The 19948-nt window shown below is 46.2% G+C and overlaps 1 protein-coding gene across 2 annotated transcripts in view; it reads right to left on the bottom strand.

Annotated features, from left to right (window-relative positions):
* Positions 1-19948, bottom strand: part of ABCC4 (ATP binding cassette subfamily C member 4 (PEL blood group)) — a 194927-nt gene that overhangs the window by 20236 nt on the left and 154743 nt on the right. For both annotated transcript variants that reach the window (XM_084768221.1, XM_084768222.1), the window contains 4 exons: positions 18972-19072; positions 17555-17746; positions 10963-11118; positions 3504-3593 (listed from right to left, as the gene is read on the bottom strand). In XM_084768221.1, coding sequence (XP_084624347.1) covers positions 3504-3593; positions 10963-11118; positions 17555-17746; positions 18972-19072 — 539 coding nt within the window. The remainder of the gene's footprint in view (positions 1-3503; positions 3594-10962; positions 11119-17554; positions 17747-18971; positions 19073-19948) is intronic.

Below are 19948 nucleotides of genomic sequence, written 5' to 3'. Positions count from 1 at the left end.
ACGGCAGAACATTTACCACGCGGCTGATTCACTTTCAGTTTTAACTGCCACGGTCGCTTAATTGTAGCAACATCTCCTCACAGGACAGTCTCTCTTCCCAATGCCACACTTGTCTTCTGTCTCTGGTATTCCCAAGGGAGACAGGGAGGTGTGGAGAATGTAGCTCTTTCTCTTCCTACTGAAGTTGTTAGGAAGTTGAAAATCGCAGTGCGCTCTAAGGGACCCTCAAGTTAAGCCCGTGGGCTTGGGATCCGTTTGCACTAACACTGTTTATAAAAGGGTCAGGCATTTGGCCGGCTTCCACCCTCTCTTTCCTGATCTCCCTTTTTCTTACACATGTGTCATTAAGCCCAAAGCCCCCCAGTCAAGCTTTAGTCTACTCTGAAAAGAACAGCCAAGGCCACCAGGTTTCCCAGCCCTCATGGAAGGGCAGGATCCCCTCTGGTTCGGATATAATATAAAGAGAGAAGTCGTAGAGACAACAGAGAGCCAGGGAGCACACATGGCACCGAGCATGGTCAAACCCTTCCCGGGGCACCTCCCCAGACCAACACATAGCACTATGCTGTGGTCCAAGTGGAAGCTGTGACGTCACTGAGGCACCCAAGGATCCCACGGGACTCCCTGATCCACCAGCATTGACTCCACTTCATACACTTGGGGTCATACAACCCTAACCCTGGCAGGAAGACCTCAGGACTTCTTTGTCTTCTGAGAGCCCATGGCTTTCTCACCACCCAGAAGATGCAAGAATGTGAGTGCATTGGAAAAGTTTGAAAATGTCAGAAAAGATAAGTAGGTGTGTGTGTGTATGTGAGAGAGAGGGGGAGGGGCAAGAACTCCAGAAGACTCACTAGCTGTTTTGTTTTATAACCCCTACTCAAGCAATGAGAATAGTTTGGTGACAAGATTTCTTAGGTCATGTGACTCAGAATACATGTATGGCTAAGGCCAGCTAGGGAGCTGGCTCAGTCAGCTAGTAAAGTGCCTGCTGCAAGCACAGGGACCTGACAATGGATTCCCCAAACCCACATAGAAAAAGGGAAGGATGTGGTGGTATAGGCTTGTGATCATAGCTCTGGGGAGGCGGCCAGGGCCTTGCATGGCCTTGTGGATTCAATGAGAGACCACCTCAAAAACTAAGGTGACGAGCGGTTATGCCAATCTTGGCAGCTACAGCCATTATAAATACAATATTGATCCCAACTTTTAGAAAATATCCAACTCTTTCCTAAAAAATATTAGCAAGGCAAAGCATTTCTAGAAAAAAAAATAATGACAGAGATATGTGAGGGTAACCCAAACGCAGTGCGTGGACACCTCGCTGTGCTTGGCCTGGGCCTGTATCTTTCCCTGTAACTATTTGCAGCAGCTTCAGGTGAGTCTAAGCACAGGTAACCCTCAAAACTGTCCAACACGTGCGCCACCTCATTTTGAGTTGTGTGTGAGTCGCTACTAAAATTTCATTTTGTCGATGACAGATGGAAATAAGTGTAAGGCAGCCAAGTTTGAAGATGCCTTTTGATCAGGCGGGTTCCCAGTGAGCATTTCTTCACTGTTCACGGACTGATTCTAACGTGATCTTACTAAGTGTTTCTGAAGAGAAATGTAAGCTCTGAAGCAAAGACAAACATGATCTACTAGTGATTCCTGGCTTCTTCAGGGTGTGCCACAATCTTGCTGCTGGTTTGCCCTGTCTTCCGAGTCTCTGGGGGTAGCTGATGTCTAACTCTCCCTACACCGTCTCTCTCTTAGAACTTTTCTATAGAAAAATCTCGGAAACTCCAATGCAGCCCGAGGCCACCAGCCACCATCCGAGTCGGGAGCTGGTGAGGTAGGAACACAAACTCCCTTCAATGGCTGCGTAAGGGCTGGGCACCGACGTGGCTTCAGAAGCAGGAATTCCTGACAGGAATCCACCAGGCCTCCAAACTGGTGTGCTCCCAGTGAGGTCCGTCTTCAGGTTAGAAGGCTTCAGAGCTTGCCAGAGAGGGCGACAGGGACGAATATGCTACTTCAAAACAATACCAGTGATAATGGCAGTGTGTGTGTGTGTATGTGTGTGTGTGTGTGTGTGTGAGGGGGGGGGTTCCGATCTCTGAGGTTTTGTGTTTTTCAGTTTTTGTTTTTAAGAAATAAGCCATACATACTTCTCTGAAATGAAGAGATCAGCCTGCCACGATGTGTTTATTAAATGCTTACTTTTTAAAAGTTAAAAAGCTAAACCATGTCGTAGGAGGGATTACGGTCTAAGATACAATTTCTATTATTAAGCAGCTTACAATTAATTTGCAGAACTAGAGTGAACTTGTAAAGTAATTATGCTAAAACTTGTAAACCTGAAGCGCCTTAACAGCCAAAATCCTCTGCCTACGTAGGTACGGAATCCCCAAGAAGCAGTCCGCAGGGGCGCGCTACACAAATAACAGGAAAATCCTCCAAAATTAAAGGTATCAATACAGAAACTTACCCAAGGCTCCAGGAGTCTGTTAGCTGAACTCACTCTGTGGCGTTACAATGACAGGTTTGTCAGTAAGTACCACTCTGACCGTCTGTGTAATGTGTCTTTATGAACACTTTCTTGTCAGACTCCAAAGCACTGTATGATGTCATTTTTCTTTCGGTTAATAATGAAAACAAATGTCTTATTTTCCTAGATGCTCCCAGAGAATAGAGCAGTAAAACAAACAGCTGCTCTAGAGTGTGGCTTTCATAGCAGAACAGCTAAGCCTCCTTGTCAGTGTCTGGGACTGCTGACACTCCCCCATAGAAGGAGGTGACTGACGCGGAGGAGTGTCACTGGACCCTCACATACATTTCCAGTCACTCCTCCTGTCCATCTGGATGCAATTCTGCCCTGACTGTTCACCGCCTTGGGGTGGACCTAGAGTATATACAGGCTGGGGAAGGCTTATGGAAGGGGGGAGGGGCTCCCTCAATAAAGCCATAGGGAAGCCATCATCCATGCTAGGTGCACATGTTCCAGAGTGAGGGCTTTAGGGTCACCCACTCTTCTGCCTGTAACCCCTGTCACCCATGCTCTGTTTAGAAAAAAAAAAACCTCATCAACTCACTGGTTCCCATGGGACTTTTGATGGAAGTAAACTCTGGTTTGTCCTTGGGACCTTATGAGGTACTGTGTGGGTAGGCACTGGGTAAGTGTCTTCCCCTGGCAAGAATTCTCACGACAGTGGTACAGGACATTTAATCACTGGCAGAGTAAGATAATGTATCAGCTGAACCAGCCAGGCTTCAGAAAGTTAAAACACAACATGAAGCATATTGTTTTGGATCATCATCACCATCGTCACCATCATCATCATCACCATCATCACCACCACAACCACCACACGCATTTTACACCCATTCACACCATCAAAGCTCCCCAGGCGGCGAGTAAAGGTAGTTTAAGCAAAGCTCCCTGCCCCTGCTCCCTCAAAATGCTCTTTACATATGCATGTACACCGAAGGTAATGATAAAGAAGCTGTGTTGTGTGACTTACCTCTTCTAAGGCGTTCCAAAGCTCCTCGTCCGTGTGCTCATTAAAGGGGTCCAGGTTTTTCCTCATTGTTCCAGTGAACAGAACTGGTTCCTAAAAGCCCAAAGGAGTCGGCTGTCAGAACAGTTGACTTTCAGAATAGATTAGAAAGGACAACAAATGCACCAAAATTCACTACAACCATCATCTCTAAGGCGTCACACGCTTGCTTACAAAATGTCGTCTCTATTAATTTCCCACAAAATGTGCTCTGAAGCACCTTCCTAAACACTGAACGCTAACAAAAGAAAGTGTGGCCGTGTGCCATCCTAAGAGAAGAATGAGGAGAGTGGCCTCCTATCCTTAAAAACATTTTCCTGGCAATAAACACAAATATGTGTTTATGGGAGGAACCTGGAACTCGCCTGCAACCCTGACAGGGTCAGCTGAAGTGTGCGCTTGGGGTGAAAGCCGTTTGTTTCCTCTGTTGGTGAAGAGTCTTCTGGGCTGGAATCTCCGCAGACCCGACGGGACGCACTCTAGCTCTAGTTTTTGTTCAAAGAGGATGTGAATTCATGGCCAGTGGCACCTCTGTTCACGCGAATGACCCCACCTGGATCCACCTGAGGACTGTGTGAGACTCCTCACAGGACAGTGGGTCTCTGAGCCACCAACCTCAGACAGGAGGCCCTTGGGAAGTTGAGCTAATTATCCCTAGATGGCTGTTTACTGAAATACAGGCCTATATTAAATCTATACTGTCAACTTAAAGGGAATATTGGGCAATCACTCATGTTTATTTAGCAATATTAGAAGAAAATAATTAAGTAAATAAGAGCAATTTTCTTTGTTACAACATGCCAGATACATATTTCATAAGTAAAATTCCATCAAGACTTGTTGAACAAGGAGAATGATTTAATAAAGCTACTGGTTGAAGCTATATTTTCTTTAAAACTAGCAGGTAATTTGTTCACAATGGCTGTTTTACTATGCCAACATGTATGATTCACACTGTTCACTTTCTTTATCCACTTGCCAAATAAAAAAGCCTAATATTATCTCCAAAAGGTAATAAAAGTGCTCATAGCAGACGCATACTGAGAGAGGAGATAAGGGTCAAGTTAATTATCATTTCTGATAGATACTATTATTTAATAAGTACCCGCCTCCTAATGAACTTCACAAACTCTTCTTATAAATAAGTGCTGTAAAAATGTTTGCAGGCAGAAGGTTTCAGTGAGAGGATCAGTGGGAGGGACAGGCAAGCCAATTTATTAGCCTTAGTGTATTTTCTCTGATGGTGCAAGTTTAACGAGTTTTCTTTTAACCTCCCGTTAGGTAGCATGGTAAAATTAGGAAAAAGAAACCCCAAGTTCAATATAGCAATACAACCAGAAGACTAAGATCCAGCCTGTTTTTCATCATCAGGTTTAAATGTTTTAATCCTTTGCACCATTTTCAGCAGTGGCTGGTACTAACACAGCACATGTTTTTATTGGGCATGCCACCCTACCGGTGGGGATGTAAGTTGATAAACCTGGGCCTGAAAACGACAGGTTTACTAGCCATTTTGAATGTGCGGACTGCAAGCTAGACCTCCATTATGCTAAGAAGAAATCCAACCCGGTCAACTCCAGACACTTAGGCCAACAAGAAAGAGGCCAAGACAGAAGCTTACAAAGGAACAAACTAAAGTTCAATGTTTAATTTAATTCTTTTGGGGGCACCAAATAGGAAATATCCCTGTCCTAAACTTTGTCCTCACAGGGAGCTGGAGTGCTGTGGACATGTCTGCCAAGCTCCCTTCCTACCCCGGGCCCTAAGTGGGCAGCACCTCCCTGTCTCAAAGGTGGAGTCACCTGAAGTCACTCAATCTCAGTTTCTCTTTTCTTCTTCTTCTAATCCTGTAGCCTCTGAATGAACCGATCTTCGTGCATTTTCAGAAGAAAAGAACATTGTTCGCCCACAAAGAAAGAAGAATTTAAGTCCTGTAAAGACGTCTTTAAATACAAAAAGGTCAGCAGCTCCAGGGAGCAGTGCCATGGGTTTTAATGAAGACTTCAGTGTTCTGGAACAAAGGCGAACTGCATTAGGCTGGGATCCAATTGTATTTCTTTACTAGTAACAGCACACCTACCCTCCTTTCTCTTTGAAACACACACACACATACACACACACACAACGTGCGCGCGCGCGGGCACACACACACACACACACACACACACACACTCACACACCAGGTGATCAGAAAGGGACCTTAAAGAGACACAGCAGATCTGGTTAACCTTTTAAATTCATTAAAAGCTCAGGGGAATTTAAAAAAAAAAAGGAAAAAAAAAAGAAAAGAAAAAAGAAAGACAGAAAGAAAAGAGTGGGCTGTTTAAAAAGCACCTGGCTCTTTGTTTTGGTACAAACAAAGGGAATCTATTAAACATACAGAAATAATCTGTTTGATCATGATAAAGATTACAGCTGTTGGCGCACATCAACTGCGAATTGCTCTTTGATTGAGAACATTTCCTTGGTGCCAAAAAAGACAGGGCTTTGGTTGTAAAGAAATTCTACCCAGAAAGAAAACTGAAATCCACATTTGCAGATGCTTTGTGATAAGCTACTCCCTGAAGCAGTGTGTTCATCTGCTCTCTTCTGGGCGGTTGGGGGTGAGCGGAAGGGGGTAGTGGTGGAGCTGGACACGGAGGAAGCACAGGGGCCGCCATTTCTTCTGCTAAAGGAAGTTACAGTGGCAGCACATGCTGGGCCCTGTCTTGGTTGGCTTATTCCTAAGAGGCCAAGTGTTTACTCCTTAAAGGAGATGCAAGAGCCCCGCCCAGACCTGTCGCCATTCTTGGGAAAGCACTCTGGTCTTAACCCCTACCTCTGAATTGCCCCTGGGTTCACAGACGGTGGGACCTGAACCAACAGCTAAGGGGAGGGGCTTAGAAGAGCAAGCAGGAAGCCAAGGGGAAGATGCTCCCCTGGATCCTCTAGAACTGCAACTCAGAAGCAGAGCGGCCCAGTACCTTGTCACTGCTTTAGCTCATGGATGGTGCATGGTGAATCCTTGTGTCTGCCGTGACTTTCTTTTTGGGCAGAGTGTCACTTGGATCTTTCTGGCAAAACAACCTTCACAGACCAGTCTTTCAAAGTGCCTGCCTGAGCCTTAGGAAAAGATGCCTCCTGGCTTTGCTTTGCTTTTGACTTTATTTTGACTCTACTCATTTTCTTTGGCTATTGTTTGGGGAACTCTTCCTCGGTAAGGTGGATAGAAAGTAAATGACATCATTTGATTATAAACATTCCCCTGGATGGGGAGGCCTGGGGGCACTCAGAGGAAGGATAGCAGGCTACCAAGAAGAGACTTGATACCCTATGAGCATATACAGGGGGAGGAAGTCCCCCTCAGTTACAGTCATAGAGGAGGGGAGTAGGAGGAAAATGGGAGGGAGGGAGGAATGGGAGGATACAAGGGATGGGATAACAATTGAGACGTAATATGAATAAATTAATACAATATATTAAAAAATAAATAGCAATAAAAATACATATTTAAACTCCAAAATAAAAAAAAAAATTCATCGGCAACGTGACTGCAGAGCCTGCTGGTGTGGAGTTCCGATGTTCACTTCCTTGCCTGCCCTTCTCGCCTTCCAGGGCGTCAATGACAAAGGTTCCCCCTTCCCAGGGTGTTAACGGGGCAGCAGGCAGCAGTCTACATAGGCAGGGCAGCGGCACAGCATTTTCAAAGAGCAGGCGCGACCAGCGGCTCATGAAATCAATTTTGTGGCTCGTGACCATTATTTTGCCTTTTATATGAACTAGGGTAGAATAAACAGAATTGAAAATATCATCGGCATAGGGTGGGGCAACACTGCCTTATGAGATGCTTGTTTCTGAGCAAGTGGATATGTGGAGGCACCCGAGTGACCCACAAGGCCTCTGGGATACAGTACGGAGTTCATTGTTGGGCACAGAACACAGTTTGGTCCACAGTGTCAGGAGGTGGAGTCTGGAATCCGCCTGACTTTTCAGCTCTGTCAAATGAGGGCAGAGCAGAATTTTGGGGATGGTTGAGAGCTGGGAAGAAGGCTAGGAGGATGGATCCCACGGAACTGTGTCTCAGCTGTAACAAGCAGTTAAAGAAATGTGGACAGGGTGGGGCACAAACACAGAAGGGCTTCACAGAGCCCGTGCAGTATTAATGGCTATAGACCAGTTGTTAGGAAAAGCTTTGTTTTTGTGAGAGAAAAAACAAAACAAAACAACCCATTATGTTTGTCAGGTTTTACCATAGAGATACCCTCCACCTGATGGGCAGTGTGTACATGAGTTTTTGTATGCCTCTGAGTAATGTCTGTGAAGTTTGGGAGGGTTGTTTTTTTCCTGCCTCACTAATTTTAATTTACATAAATACCCTATAAATTTGATTTACAGAAAATCCCCAGGGATTACAAAAGCACAAACTGAAATTAATGAGCCAAGTTTTTCTAGAATGTGTATAAACCTAAAGGCCTGCACTATAGCAACAGTTACTATTTACTGAACATCCTTAAGAACCACGCACTGGGCCTCCCCCAGTTTCTCATGCAGTTGGTCCTTCATGAAGAATCTGTGAGGTAATAATTACCAGACCTGGTTTAAGGGATGGAATTCAGCCATGGAATCCAGGTGACCTCATCAAGGCCACTCACTCCCAGCTAGGAGAAGGATGACAATGTGGGATGCGTTGACACTCGGGACGTGCCCTAAAACGATCTACCCCAAGCCTTTATACACTGCACAGTTTCTCCAAACTGTTCCTTATATCAGCCAACTAGCACCGGGAGACAGGAACAGAGAGGTTCCGGCCCACAGCACTGGGTGACCACGGCCTACAAGGATCCAAAGCTCAGCCCTGTTTTGTGAATGTGTTCTTAGGGGCAGACCCATGGAATGCTCACACAAAACCGAGGGTGGGAACTCCTGGAACCGAACCAAAACCTGGTGACGTCAAGGTGTATTTAGTCTTCACTCAGATGTACTTCCAAAATGTCCCCTTGGAGCCAAGAATCGCCTAACACTGCTTCTTTATTTAGAGCTCTTTCATTCTTACCAAGAAGCATTAAAAAGAGCATGGGGCCCATTTCTAGATCCTTCCATCCGGAGACATGAGAGGACTTTACAGACATGCAGCGCCTTCTTGTTCCCAGTTCTGAGATGTAAAGACAGCCCTTGGGGATTTGAACTCTTATTTCTATTATAATTACGCCTCTAGTGCTCAGAGGGACTTTATCTGATGGAAGACTGCTTCCATTTCTTTTTTTCAAAAGGGTTGTCTTTTGATCTTTAAAAAAAAACAAAAACAAAACGTTTCAGACTACATACAGCATGAAATGTGCCCCTTAATCGTTTTAGTTTTTATTGTTGTTATTACACTTACATGAGGGTGCACAGGCGCACACGTACCGGATGTACTTGTGGAGATAAAGAACAACTCACGGGAGTCAGTGAGGACGGTGTTTAGGTCATCAGGCGTGGCGGCGGGTGTCTTTCTCACTGCGCCGCCTCGCTGGCCCCGCTTCTCAATCATTTTACATTTCATAGCAGTGGTACTAAGTGCTCTCTTTTTTTAAATTTTATTATTATTATTATTATTATTTTGTAGTGGTTACCGCCGATCACACCAGCCCTTAGATCCATTAAACAAAATCCCTTCCCACGCCAGCCTTCCTTCAGTCCCCTAATGACCATCACTCTACTTTGTCCCCACGAACTGACCATTCTTCCTACGAGCAGAACTACATACCAGGTGCTACTCTGCGAGCGGCTGGTTCCAAGCACCATGGTGCTTTTAGACTTTGCCCATGTTGTAGCATGCATCAGAACTTCCTCCCTTCTTAATGCCGAGCAACTCCCCACTGCTTGTATAAACCGCATTGTGTCTTTAGCTATTCGTCTGTTGATGGACACTTGGGTGGCCTCCACCTCCTGGCTACTGTGAATACCACTGCTACCAACTGGAATGAACGAATACCTCTGCCATACCCTGCTTTTGGATCGCATGTGTGTGTGTGTGTGTTGCACATATGCATACACACTCACACTTACAAGTGAAATTGCTGGGTACCCTCCCAAGTCCCATCATCAGTCTCGTGAGGAGCCCCCATGCTATGTTCAACAGTACATTTGACATTCCCACCCATAAAACACAGAGCTCTGGTTTCTCCACAACCTCACCACAGTGGAGTAGGGGGAGAGGGGAGGGATGTAGCTCTGGTATTTTACAGGTCATGGTAGGGGGAGAGGGCAGCGGCATAGCTCTGGTATTTTACAGGTCAGGGTAGGAAACCATAGCTGTAGGAAGCCACAGGCTGAGAGCTCAGATTCTCCTTTTCCCCGGGTGTTAGGTTCTCTGCACTTTATAATAAACAATCAAACACTTAGAGGCCCATTTTGGGCACATGCTCAGAAAGCACAGCTGCTTGGCCCTTTCTCCTCTGTCTCTTCTCTACATGCCTCACATCAGGAACGAGTGTGTGTATGTGTGGGTTTCCCAACTCCCCTCGATGGCCAGATGATTACGGAGTGTGAGGACACGCCAAACTAGAAACCCTGAACAGCAAGCCTGGAGCTGAGTCCATGCAAGCGTCAAAGCTGAGGCAAGGGTGAAGCAGGCAGGCTCCAGGGCTGCAGGCTGCAGGCCTGTGGGGTCAGGCCCTGTGCTGCCTGTGGCTGTCTAACCAGAAGATAGTAATTACTCAATAAAGACTTTCTGAATTACACTGGGTAAAACTAAAAGCAACTTAACAAGAGACTAAGCTAAAGCTTCTAGTGTGTATGTAATCCAGTCTCCAGACACTGCCTAAACGTCTTCAGCTATGCAACAGAGAAAGATCACAAGATCAGCCCAGGAGGAAATGACAACATGACCCTCCACCCCCATGGCGGCCAGGTCCTGGGCCTGTGTGAAGCACGTGCCCTCTACCGCAGTTGTCAGAGGTGACGTCACCTGCCAGACAGTATTCAGAGATGCAAGCCTTCCCTGGTCTCCCCCAGGACTCTGTGGCCCCTCCCTGGGTAAAGTCACCTCCCAAATGTCCAGATTATGAGAGCGTCTATATGCTGCGGCTATCACAGCCTGCCTCAGCTCCACAGTAGACCATGTATGGAGACAGTCACGCCTGAGAGGGAACAGGGAGCCTCCCTGCCTGCAGCAAATGCCCCTTAATACACTTACACCCCTGTTTCCTCACATAAGGCTCCCTGCAGCTAGCTAGCTCTCTCTCTAGCTCGAGCTCTCCCCCCCACCTTCTCTTTCTCTCTTTCACTCTCGCATGTACAATGAAATGAAATGCCCAATGAAAATATCTGCTGAAGTACGCTCTACTGGCTATTGGCTAAAAGGATCAACCCTTTCATCCAATTAAAAAGCTACCAATACAACTCAAAGCAATTACGTCAATACTCCTGCAACAGAAACGTGCGGACGCTCTAACCTGCATACCTGAGGTATGATTGACATTTTCTTCCTTAAATCGTGAAGTCCAATCTCAGTTGTCAAAATCTTATCAATCCAGATTTTTCCTTCCGGTTCTGACAATCTGAAAAGGGCTGAGATGAGGGAACTTTTTCCAGCTCCGGTTCGTCCCACAATTCCAACCTATAAAGAGATCCAGGGGGAGGGATTAAAGCTAGCAATATACAAACAATTGAGGTGAGCACGGCCATTTCCAAAGGTGAACTGTGACACTTTCTATTACGTTTCCAGCCTCAATGTCCTCTGGTGGGCAACAGTTCCCCTGGGTAAAGCCCACTGGGCACTGAAGAGTCGTTAAGAATGGCAGGGCTGCCAGTTGCTTCCTCAGTAGGTGAGGAGAAGATGGTTTTTCTGAGCTGCTTCCACAGTCTGGCTTTGCGGAAGCTTGAGAGTTGCTTGAGTAATTCTGAAGGAGTTACCTGCCCACCCTAGAAGTGTTTCACAGAAAAAGAAGCCCTGTCCCCTCCCAGCGTCCTATCATTTATGACGAATCCATCTCTGACAGAGAAACTAAATTGCTTCTGGTTATTAACGATCTGGCTAGGTTGTGGCTCGAGAGGAAATACCTTCAGACTCGCAAATGCAGGTCTTCCCATCTTAAAAGACAGCAACCAGAAGCCAAACCATGCATAGTGAGACCAACAACAGCAGGACCACGAAGAGCATTCGCTGTTTATGTTCATCTGAGCAGTGCAAAGGGCATTTACAAACCTACTAATACATACAAGTGCCCCTTGGTAAAGACTGGTGTGAGGAATCATTCCCCTTAAGGTCAGAGCGGAGAGAAACGAAGTGTACTGACAATAAGATCAAAGGATCAATACAGCGCAGGTGAATGCCGCTCAGGGCCAAACCCTGATTGGAAACATGGGCTTTGGGGAGTGTATGCTTAAACCCAAGAGCAAAAAATGAGCCTCCTCTTCTCCAGTGAGCTTGCTTAACTGGTGAGAAGAGTCCAAAGAGATGATATCATCCTTATTAAAAAATCTGGAGCCAATGAAAGGCACAGGCATGCTTCCCATCGCTTGTAAATTAATTCAGTGGATTTAAAAACAAAAAACAACAAAAACCACCTCACATTTTAAATGTGGAAGAACCAAACTCAGCCATCTACTGAATATGCGCGACATGTCATATCCTTTGAATACTTTGAAGGACAATCTGCAACGGCCTTTCAGAGAATAAGCTGTAAGAAAGGCAGCTTTCTCTAAGTTTTTGAGATCTCTGTTAATCCATGTTTACGACATGTGAAAAACTGAGCCACTGGTGAAAACCCAAACCGCTGCAGTCTATGAGGGGACATCTGGATGTGCCATGAAAGACAGAGAATGCTGAGAGCGGCCTGGCTACAGAACTGCGAGCTGCAAACTTAAGATGACGTAAAACAAAACAAACAAACAAAAAAGTCAATAAACTACCATCTAAAAGGCTTTCGCTGGTAACTGATGGATTTTCCCAGATACCAAGGATATCACCAAGTTTATGGTCAGACCACAAAGTGACACACAGAGGTGGTCCTCAACAATCACAGCAACGTGTGTGTGTGTGTGTGTGTGTGTGTGTGTGTGTGTGTGTGTGTGTATGTGTCCACATATGTAGGTATGTGCATGTGAGCATGGGCACTCAACGTAGCAGAATGCTGGAACCTGGAGTGACAAGCAGTTTGAAGTTGCCTATTGTGGGTGCTTGGAGTTGAACTTGGTCCTCGGGAAGAGCAGTATTTGCTCCTAACAACTGAGTTATCTCTCCAGCCTCAACATGTTAGGACTTTTTATGTGGATCAGTCTTCATACTCCACGCTCAGTAGGACCAATATAAAATGCCCCATGCTCAGTAGGACCAATATCCAATGCCTGCACTCAGTAGGACCAATATTCAATGTTATAGTTCAGTAGGCCCAATATCCAATGTTCCACGCTCAGCAGGACTAATATCCAATGTCCACACTGAATAGAACTAAAATCCAATGCCCCATGCCCAGTAGGACTAATATACAATGGTCCATGCTCAGTAGGCCCAATAGCCAATGCCCCATGCTCAGTAGGACTAATATCCAGTGCCTGCACTCAATAGGACCAATAGCCAATGCCCACGCTCAGTAGGGCTAATATCCAGTGCCCTCGCTCAGTAGGACCAATATCAAACATTACACTCAAAATAGCTGCTGCTTTGGACTTTCCCCATAACCTCTTAGCCTCTTCTCTGGCAAGAGCCTAGCCTCTAACTGTCCATCATACATGCAGTTTCCTCCCAGGCAGCCTGGCACCAAGCTCTGAAAAGCCCATTTCCTAACTCATCCCTTTGTTTTTAATATCCTTGGCCACATTAAAAACGAATAAAGTAAACTCATCCTAATTAAAATCAGTGCAAAAAAAATCAGTGCAATCCATTTGAAAAGTAAATAAATACTAACCCTAAATTCAGCACTCTGACAGAACAGTGTTTCACATGTGGACTCACGTATGTACATGTGTGTATATGTCATAGATGTGTGTTCCTAAGACACATGCTCATATTTTTTAAAATGACGTTAATATGGATGTACTGTCACACAGTGTAGGCATTTACTATTTCATATAAATATTTAGGGCACATGTAATACAGTGTACATGATTATTTAATCTAATAAATCTTTTACTTGTGGCTGTTTCAGCTGCTTACAAAATATTTTGATGTTATGAACAGCGTCATGTTAAATATTCTTGGAGCTACATCTTTGCAAGCCACTTTAATTATTTCCCTGAAATAAATCCTTAGGCATGGAACTAGTGAGCAACAGGTCTAAGCACTTCAAAAAGAAGCGAGCCCTGCCAGGCCACCCCCGGAAGCCGGTTCTGGAGCTCCACTGGCGCCCGCTGCTTGCACAGGCCCCACCCAAGTGTTTCCAAGATCCCTAAAGGACAGCCAGGTTTTCCACTGTGTCTCACATCGTGCCTCTTGCCCTTCCTCCTGGGGCCTCTAGGGACTCACATCCCACCCAGATTCAGCCTCTAAACTCTGTGACACTCCTACCCAACGTGTCCATCCTTAACTCTGCAGGTACTTCTGCTGGGTTCCTACACACTTTGTTGTACCTGCCTAGCAGATGCTAGCCCAAGGGGCATGCCCCATGAAAGTCTTTGCTTACTAGGAAAGTGGGACAGAGGGGAGGACATCCTATTGGGACTCTAGGTGAGAGAAGCAAGGGAGAATGGGGAAATAGAAGGATCCAGAGGGTCCTAGAAACCTACAAGAAGAACATTATGACAGGCGGATCTGGGCCCAGGGGTCCTGCTCAAACTATAGCACCAGCCAAGGACAATATGTGCAGTCAACTTAGAACCCCTACTCAGATCTAGCTAATGGACAGGACATTCTCCACAGGTGAGTGGAGAGTGGGGTCTGACTTTCACACCAACTCTGGTGCCTCATATTTGACCACGTCCCCTGGATGGGGAGACCTGGTGGCATTCAGAGGAAGGATAGCAGGCTACCAAGAAGAGACTTGATACCCTATGAGCATATACAGGGGGAGGAGGTCCCTCTCAGTCACAGTCATAGGGGAAGGGAGTAGGGGGAAAGCGGGAGGGAGGAATGGGAGGATACAGGGGATGGGATAACAACTGAGATGTAATATGAATAAATTAATAAAATATACTTTAAAAAGAAACATGTAGCCAGTGCTTAGAAGCCTGGAGACCCAGGCTGCTACTGATCTGACTTTTGTTCTTTCCAGAAATTAGGAGCCTGGTTAGTTGTGATCAGTTTCTTCTTTACCATAACTTGCAGGGATTTCAGAGGAAGCTGCTGAAGGAGAACAAGGCTCCATTTCTGCAGTGCTGGCACATTCCAGTCTGCACTGGAATCCAACACCAAAGAGGCAGCCAGCAAGTGGGGGGCTGGGAATAGGTGTAAGAGAGGCAGGGAAACTCCATGGGCACAAGCAAAAGAGAACATCCCATGATGCGGCTGCCTGGATGTGGGCAGCCTCCAAATGCACAGAAACGAAGGCAACGGACACCGGGGGATGGACAAGATACAAGCCAAAAGTGAAGTGATTACAGACACACTTCAGCCTTCAAATTCAATTTCCTCTCTACCTTTTAGCGTCTCAGGTAATCTATAATTTGGGGGAATTTTTAGGATCTGAGACTACAAGTCTGGGGCTATACGTTGTTTTCTAACTTGTTCAACAGAGTTCCTTATATAATTCATCTTTTGTGGCTCCCAGGGAAATTGAAGACATGTGCAAATTAAGAGAATTGCGCTTGCAACGTCAGATCTGATAAGCATGCTGTCTGCAAGCATGCAAACACCCTACAGAGCTGTCAAGGCACCATCGGAGAGGCTTGGCTTCCATCAAAGCTGCAGCTCGAGCTTTGCCCACACAGTCATCCAGCCCATCTTCAGACCTACAAGGAAGCTGTGGAAATAATTAGGATCTGGCTTCTGCCAAGTGACTTACTAAAGCGGCCCGCTGCATACCCTTTGGGCACCAAGTTGTACACTTATTCTTTCATGTCATGAGGGTATCGCTCATTAAATCACAGCCTCGATTAGGCCATTAAATGGGTTGGTGGTAGAGAGAGTTTGAAGGAGCAACTTGGAAAGCACTTAACCCTCAGGGTAGGTATACAGCTGTGGCAGAATGTCTGCCTATCGCATGCAAGCAATAATCTAACCCTGACATGGATTCAATGCGCAGAAACAGAAATAAAAAGGGTGGGAGGGGGGATTCCCCACGCCCACCGAGGAAAAGGTTATTAACAGGAGGTGTCTTAAGGACTGTTCTGTTACAGGCTTCTCCCTGCCTGCATACTGCTTCTCACTCACTCATGCTCAGAGCCAGCTGTCTTCAGTATCTAGCCTGTGCCCTGCAGGATGCTGTCTGTCTACCGGGGAGCAAGGAGGGGCATGGGATGTTCTGTCACCTCCAGAAGGTGGCCCTAGGATGCCATGGGCTGTACCCAGAACTGAAAACCATGGCACAATGCTAAAACAAGCAAACAAACAAGCAAGGAAACAAGCTGCAGCGAAATGCCCTGCGCTGACAGATGCAGGAGGAAAGGTTTGCTTTGGCAGCCGAGGCTCCAGTCCACCATGGTGAGGCCCTCATGGCAGCAGCAGCATAAAGCAGCTATGTGCACTGCCTCACCCAGCCAGGACACAGCGACGAGTGCCTGTGCAAGCTCGGTTTCTCCTTTCCCACACAGTCCATGACCCCAGCTCACGGAATGACGCCACCCACAGTGGACCAGTCTCCCCGCCTGAATTAACTTGATAAGGCACTCCACCCCCCAAGGCATGCACCAAGGCCTGCCTAGAGGCCCATCTCCCAGGGGACTCTAAATCTCATCAAGTTGACAAGCACATTATTATCCCTCTTAAATATTTTATGCACTTCCTAAATTGTGGGAAAATAACAAAATTCTCCATCCTAACTATTTTAAGCGTGCAGGTCAGTGGTGTTAATTCTATTTATACGGCTCTGCAACCTCCATTGTTATCCACACCCAGAACCACTGTCTTCCATCATGTTTCTAGGAGTTGAATTTCTTTGCTTCCTCGTCTGCGGATGCATCCACCACACTGTGTCTAGCCTATCAGTGCACTTAGGTTGCTCTCACCTTCTGGTCATCGTGAATGATGCTGCAACGAACAGGAACACAACAAAAACACTATCTGAGCCAGGCGTGGTGGTGCACGCCTGTAATCCCAGTGCTGGAGAGGCAGAGGCAGGCGGAGCTCTGTGAGTTCGAGGCCAGCCTGGTCTACAAAGCTGGTGCAGGACAGCTCAGGCTACACAGAGAAACCCTGTCTAGAAACAAAACCAAACCACTATCTTAAAGCATCTAGAAGAGGGTGTGAAAGAAGACACTTTCACAGAGGCAGAGATAGTTTATCTGAATGAAAAGGGCTGTAAAATGATCCACAGAAGAGCTTAATGGGGTAGTTACAGACTCATGGCCATAGTCAGCCGTGGCAGGGCTCGGAAAAAGGAAAACAGTGGAAAGGTTAGCTTCTGTATAAAGCACAATGCTGGCCCTAACAGGGAAGGAGCAGAGTTCAGGTCCACAGGACGAAAGGAGCTTCTAGTGCTCACGGTACCTCAACCCAGGGTACTTTCCAGAATAAAGAAAGACTCCTTACACAATGAGGAAATTTTTAATTAAAAAAAAAAAAACCAAAACTATTATGCTTATATTCAGAATAACTGAAAATGTTACTAAGTGGCTTTTTTTTCTTTTCTTTCTTTTTTCTTTTCTTTTCTTTTTTTTTTTTGAAGACAGGCTTCCTCTATGTATCCCTACCTGTCCTGGAACTCTCTTTGCTTATCAGGCTGGCCCGAACTCACAGAAATCCACCTGCCGCTGCCTCCTGAGAGCTGGGATTAAAGGCGTGTGCCATCATGCCCAGCCTGGAGTTTATTTTTTAACAAAAAATAATAGTTTCCCACCGTAGGGTCCATTTATCTCTAGCGGCTGGACTGACTGGCATCCAAAGAGGATGGACGAGCTCACAGGCTTGCTGCCCTAGGTTGTTAGCTGACAGTCTGGAGGGGCTAGACAGGTTGACCAACCTTCTCTCTGGGCTTGATAAGTACAGTCAGGTGCTTCAGCACCAGAGGCCCGTCCAAGCTGTAGGTGAAGTTCACGTTGTCGAAGACGATAACTCCCTCGTGGGGCCAGCCTGGGGGCGGGCGCTTCTTGCACTCCCAAGGTGCCTCCTTTTCGAGGTTTGTGTACTCAATCACCCTCTCGACAGAAATCATCTGCAGGAGACAAGGCATGCACACGGTCAGGGCCTAGGGGCTCACTCATGGGCATATTCCACCTACACACTGCTGGGCAAGGGCCGCTTGAGGCTTTACGTTTACCAAGGCTACCGAGGGCCCTGATGATTTGCAATCTTGCTCGTCATCACCTAACCCCCTTGCTTATGGACTATCCCTTCAGCATGATAACACTGAGTCAAAGAAAAAAAAATTTCGGGGGAGGGTGGGTAAACAGACTGCTGTGCAGGCTTTTAAAATAAAGAGCTGGGTTTGGACCCCAGCATCTATGCTAATATTGAATATCAGGTGAACGGTGATTGAAGAAGACACCCTAAACAGACCCCTAGCCTCCATGCGTGTGCATACACAGGCAACATGAACGTGCAGCGGACATACACACACACACACACATGTACCTTCCGCAAACACTAAAGTGAAAGGGTTTTGTAAGAGTTTGTGACCTTCAGTCGATAATTTCTGGCTACAGAATGGCTATGCACTCTACACCCGTCACCTCACACAGCTCCAGGCATCACTGTAACAGGCCCTTCTGTGTGAGAGGAGAGAGAGGGCAGCGTGTCATGGCCACTGCTCATCTCATGAGCCGGGATTAATGTTTTGAAGGCAAAGCAAGTCCCTGTTGATTAAAGCTTCTACAGCTGCCATGACCTGCTGCCTTCGAGAAGCTCCCTGGAGATGGGAGTTTATCCTCCCAGGAGCGAACAGCAGTGACCCTGGGGCCTCCTGCCCTCTAGCCAGGCTTGGGAGAAGAGATGCTGAAACTGGTGGTAAGCGGGTAGGAATGGGGGGGGGGGGCGGGGAGAGCTATTAATTAAACAAACAACCTAAAATACTGAATTCTTCTCTTTCCAAGAACGAGGAATTACCCATTAAGAAACAAAAATAAACAGGCCTCTGAGAAATTAGCTTATATCCTCTCTAGGATTTCAGAACTTCCCTCCTACAGAGGCATTTATTACATCTGAAGACAGCTTGTGATGCATCTAAAACCTGCTGACATAGCATGCATGAGACACAGAAAAAGATGTATACATTTTATTTTACATTAACATTAAACAGATGGAAGTAGGATCTTAAAAAAAAATTACTCTGTTAGCTTCGATGCAAAAATAACAGTTTTAATATTTTACATAAGAATTGCTTTTATGTTGTTTAATGGCACAGAGAACTTTAAAAGGCTGAAACATCAGATAAACATTACCATATTCTCCACTTCAGCACTCTGTCTCACAGACCACTGGAACATCCCCATGAGCGTGAGGGAGTAGGACAAGGCCAAGCCAACCTGCCCAGCATCCAAAGCTTGGTGAGGAAGCAGAGGACAGTCAGTCTCAACGTAACACAAACCCGCTGCATTCTGCTGCTTTGCCAGGAGGGCCCAGAGGTTGTATGCAAATGCAATAATTACATTCTGCTTACCGATTGAGATCATGATGCAATTTTAAAAGCCCGCTAAGAATTCTGAAAGGCTATTAGACGAGCTTATTAATCCCAGTAGGACTCACACACATTTAAGGAAGGGCCTTGCACGTGTGAGGTACGATGATGTCACTACTCAGATTCGTCATTATGGCTTGAAGCCTGTCACATAATCCCACTGCCTGCGACCCGAGCAAACCGCAGTGGGAAGCCACTGCAAACAAGATGGTGTGTTCTAAGAACCAGTGCTTGTGAAAGCAAACTACGGCCCCCGTCGTCCTATTAATATACGTTGTAATCCAGGGGTGTCACAGTAGAGACGTCAGGCGTGTTAGATCCCTGCCACACGTGCTAACGCCTGCTCTTCTGGTACCCACCTGGCACTGAGCACAGAGCTCGTCCTGCTGGGCACCTCTTTTACCCGTGTGCACAGACTTACTAACAAACCAAGAGGTCCCAAGGTTCAAAGGGAAAGCCCTTAGCTGGACAAACACGGTTTGCATCTCCCAGCTACCAGGCCAAGAACGCCATTCAAGTAGACCACAGCTCATTCTAACAGATAAAAAGAGCCTAAGCAGACCCTCGCACTGGGCCGTACTGCACGACTCCATCCACTCTGACATGCTGTAAAAGCTTTAACACACTTTATTAGAACCACACAGAGTGTGCCATTAGACAAGGTGGCAAGAGTTTAATTTAATAACTGTAAACACAGCTATAAATTGTAATCATACCATAAATAGTTATTCACATCTGCAC

Source organism: Acomys minous (assembly GCF_964271855.1).
Source record: "Acomys minous genome assembly, chromosome: 18".
Taxonomy (NCBI): domain Eukaryota; kingdom Metazoa; phylum Chordata; class Mammalia; order Rodentia; family Muridae; genus Acomys; species Acomys minous.
Note: the sequence above shows the minus strand (reverse complement) of the source record. Positions and strands in the feature narration are given on the sequence as shown.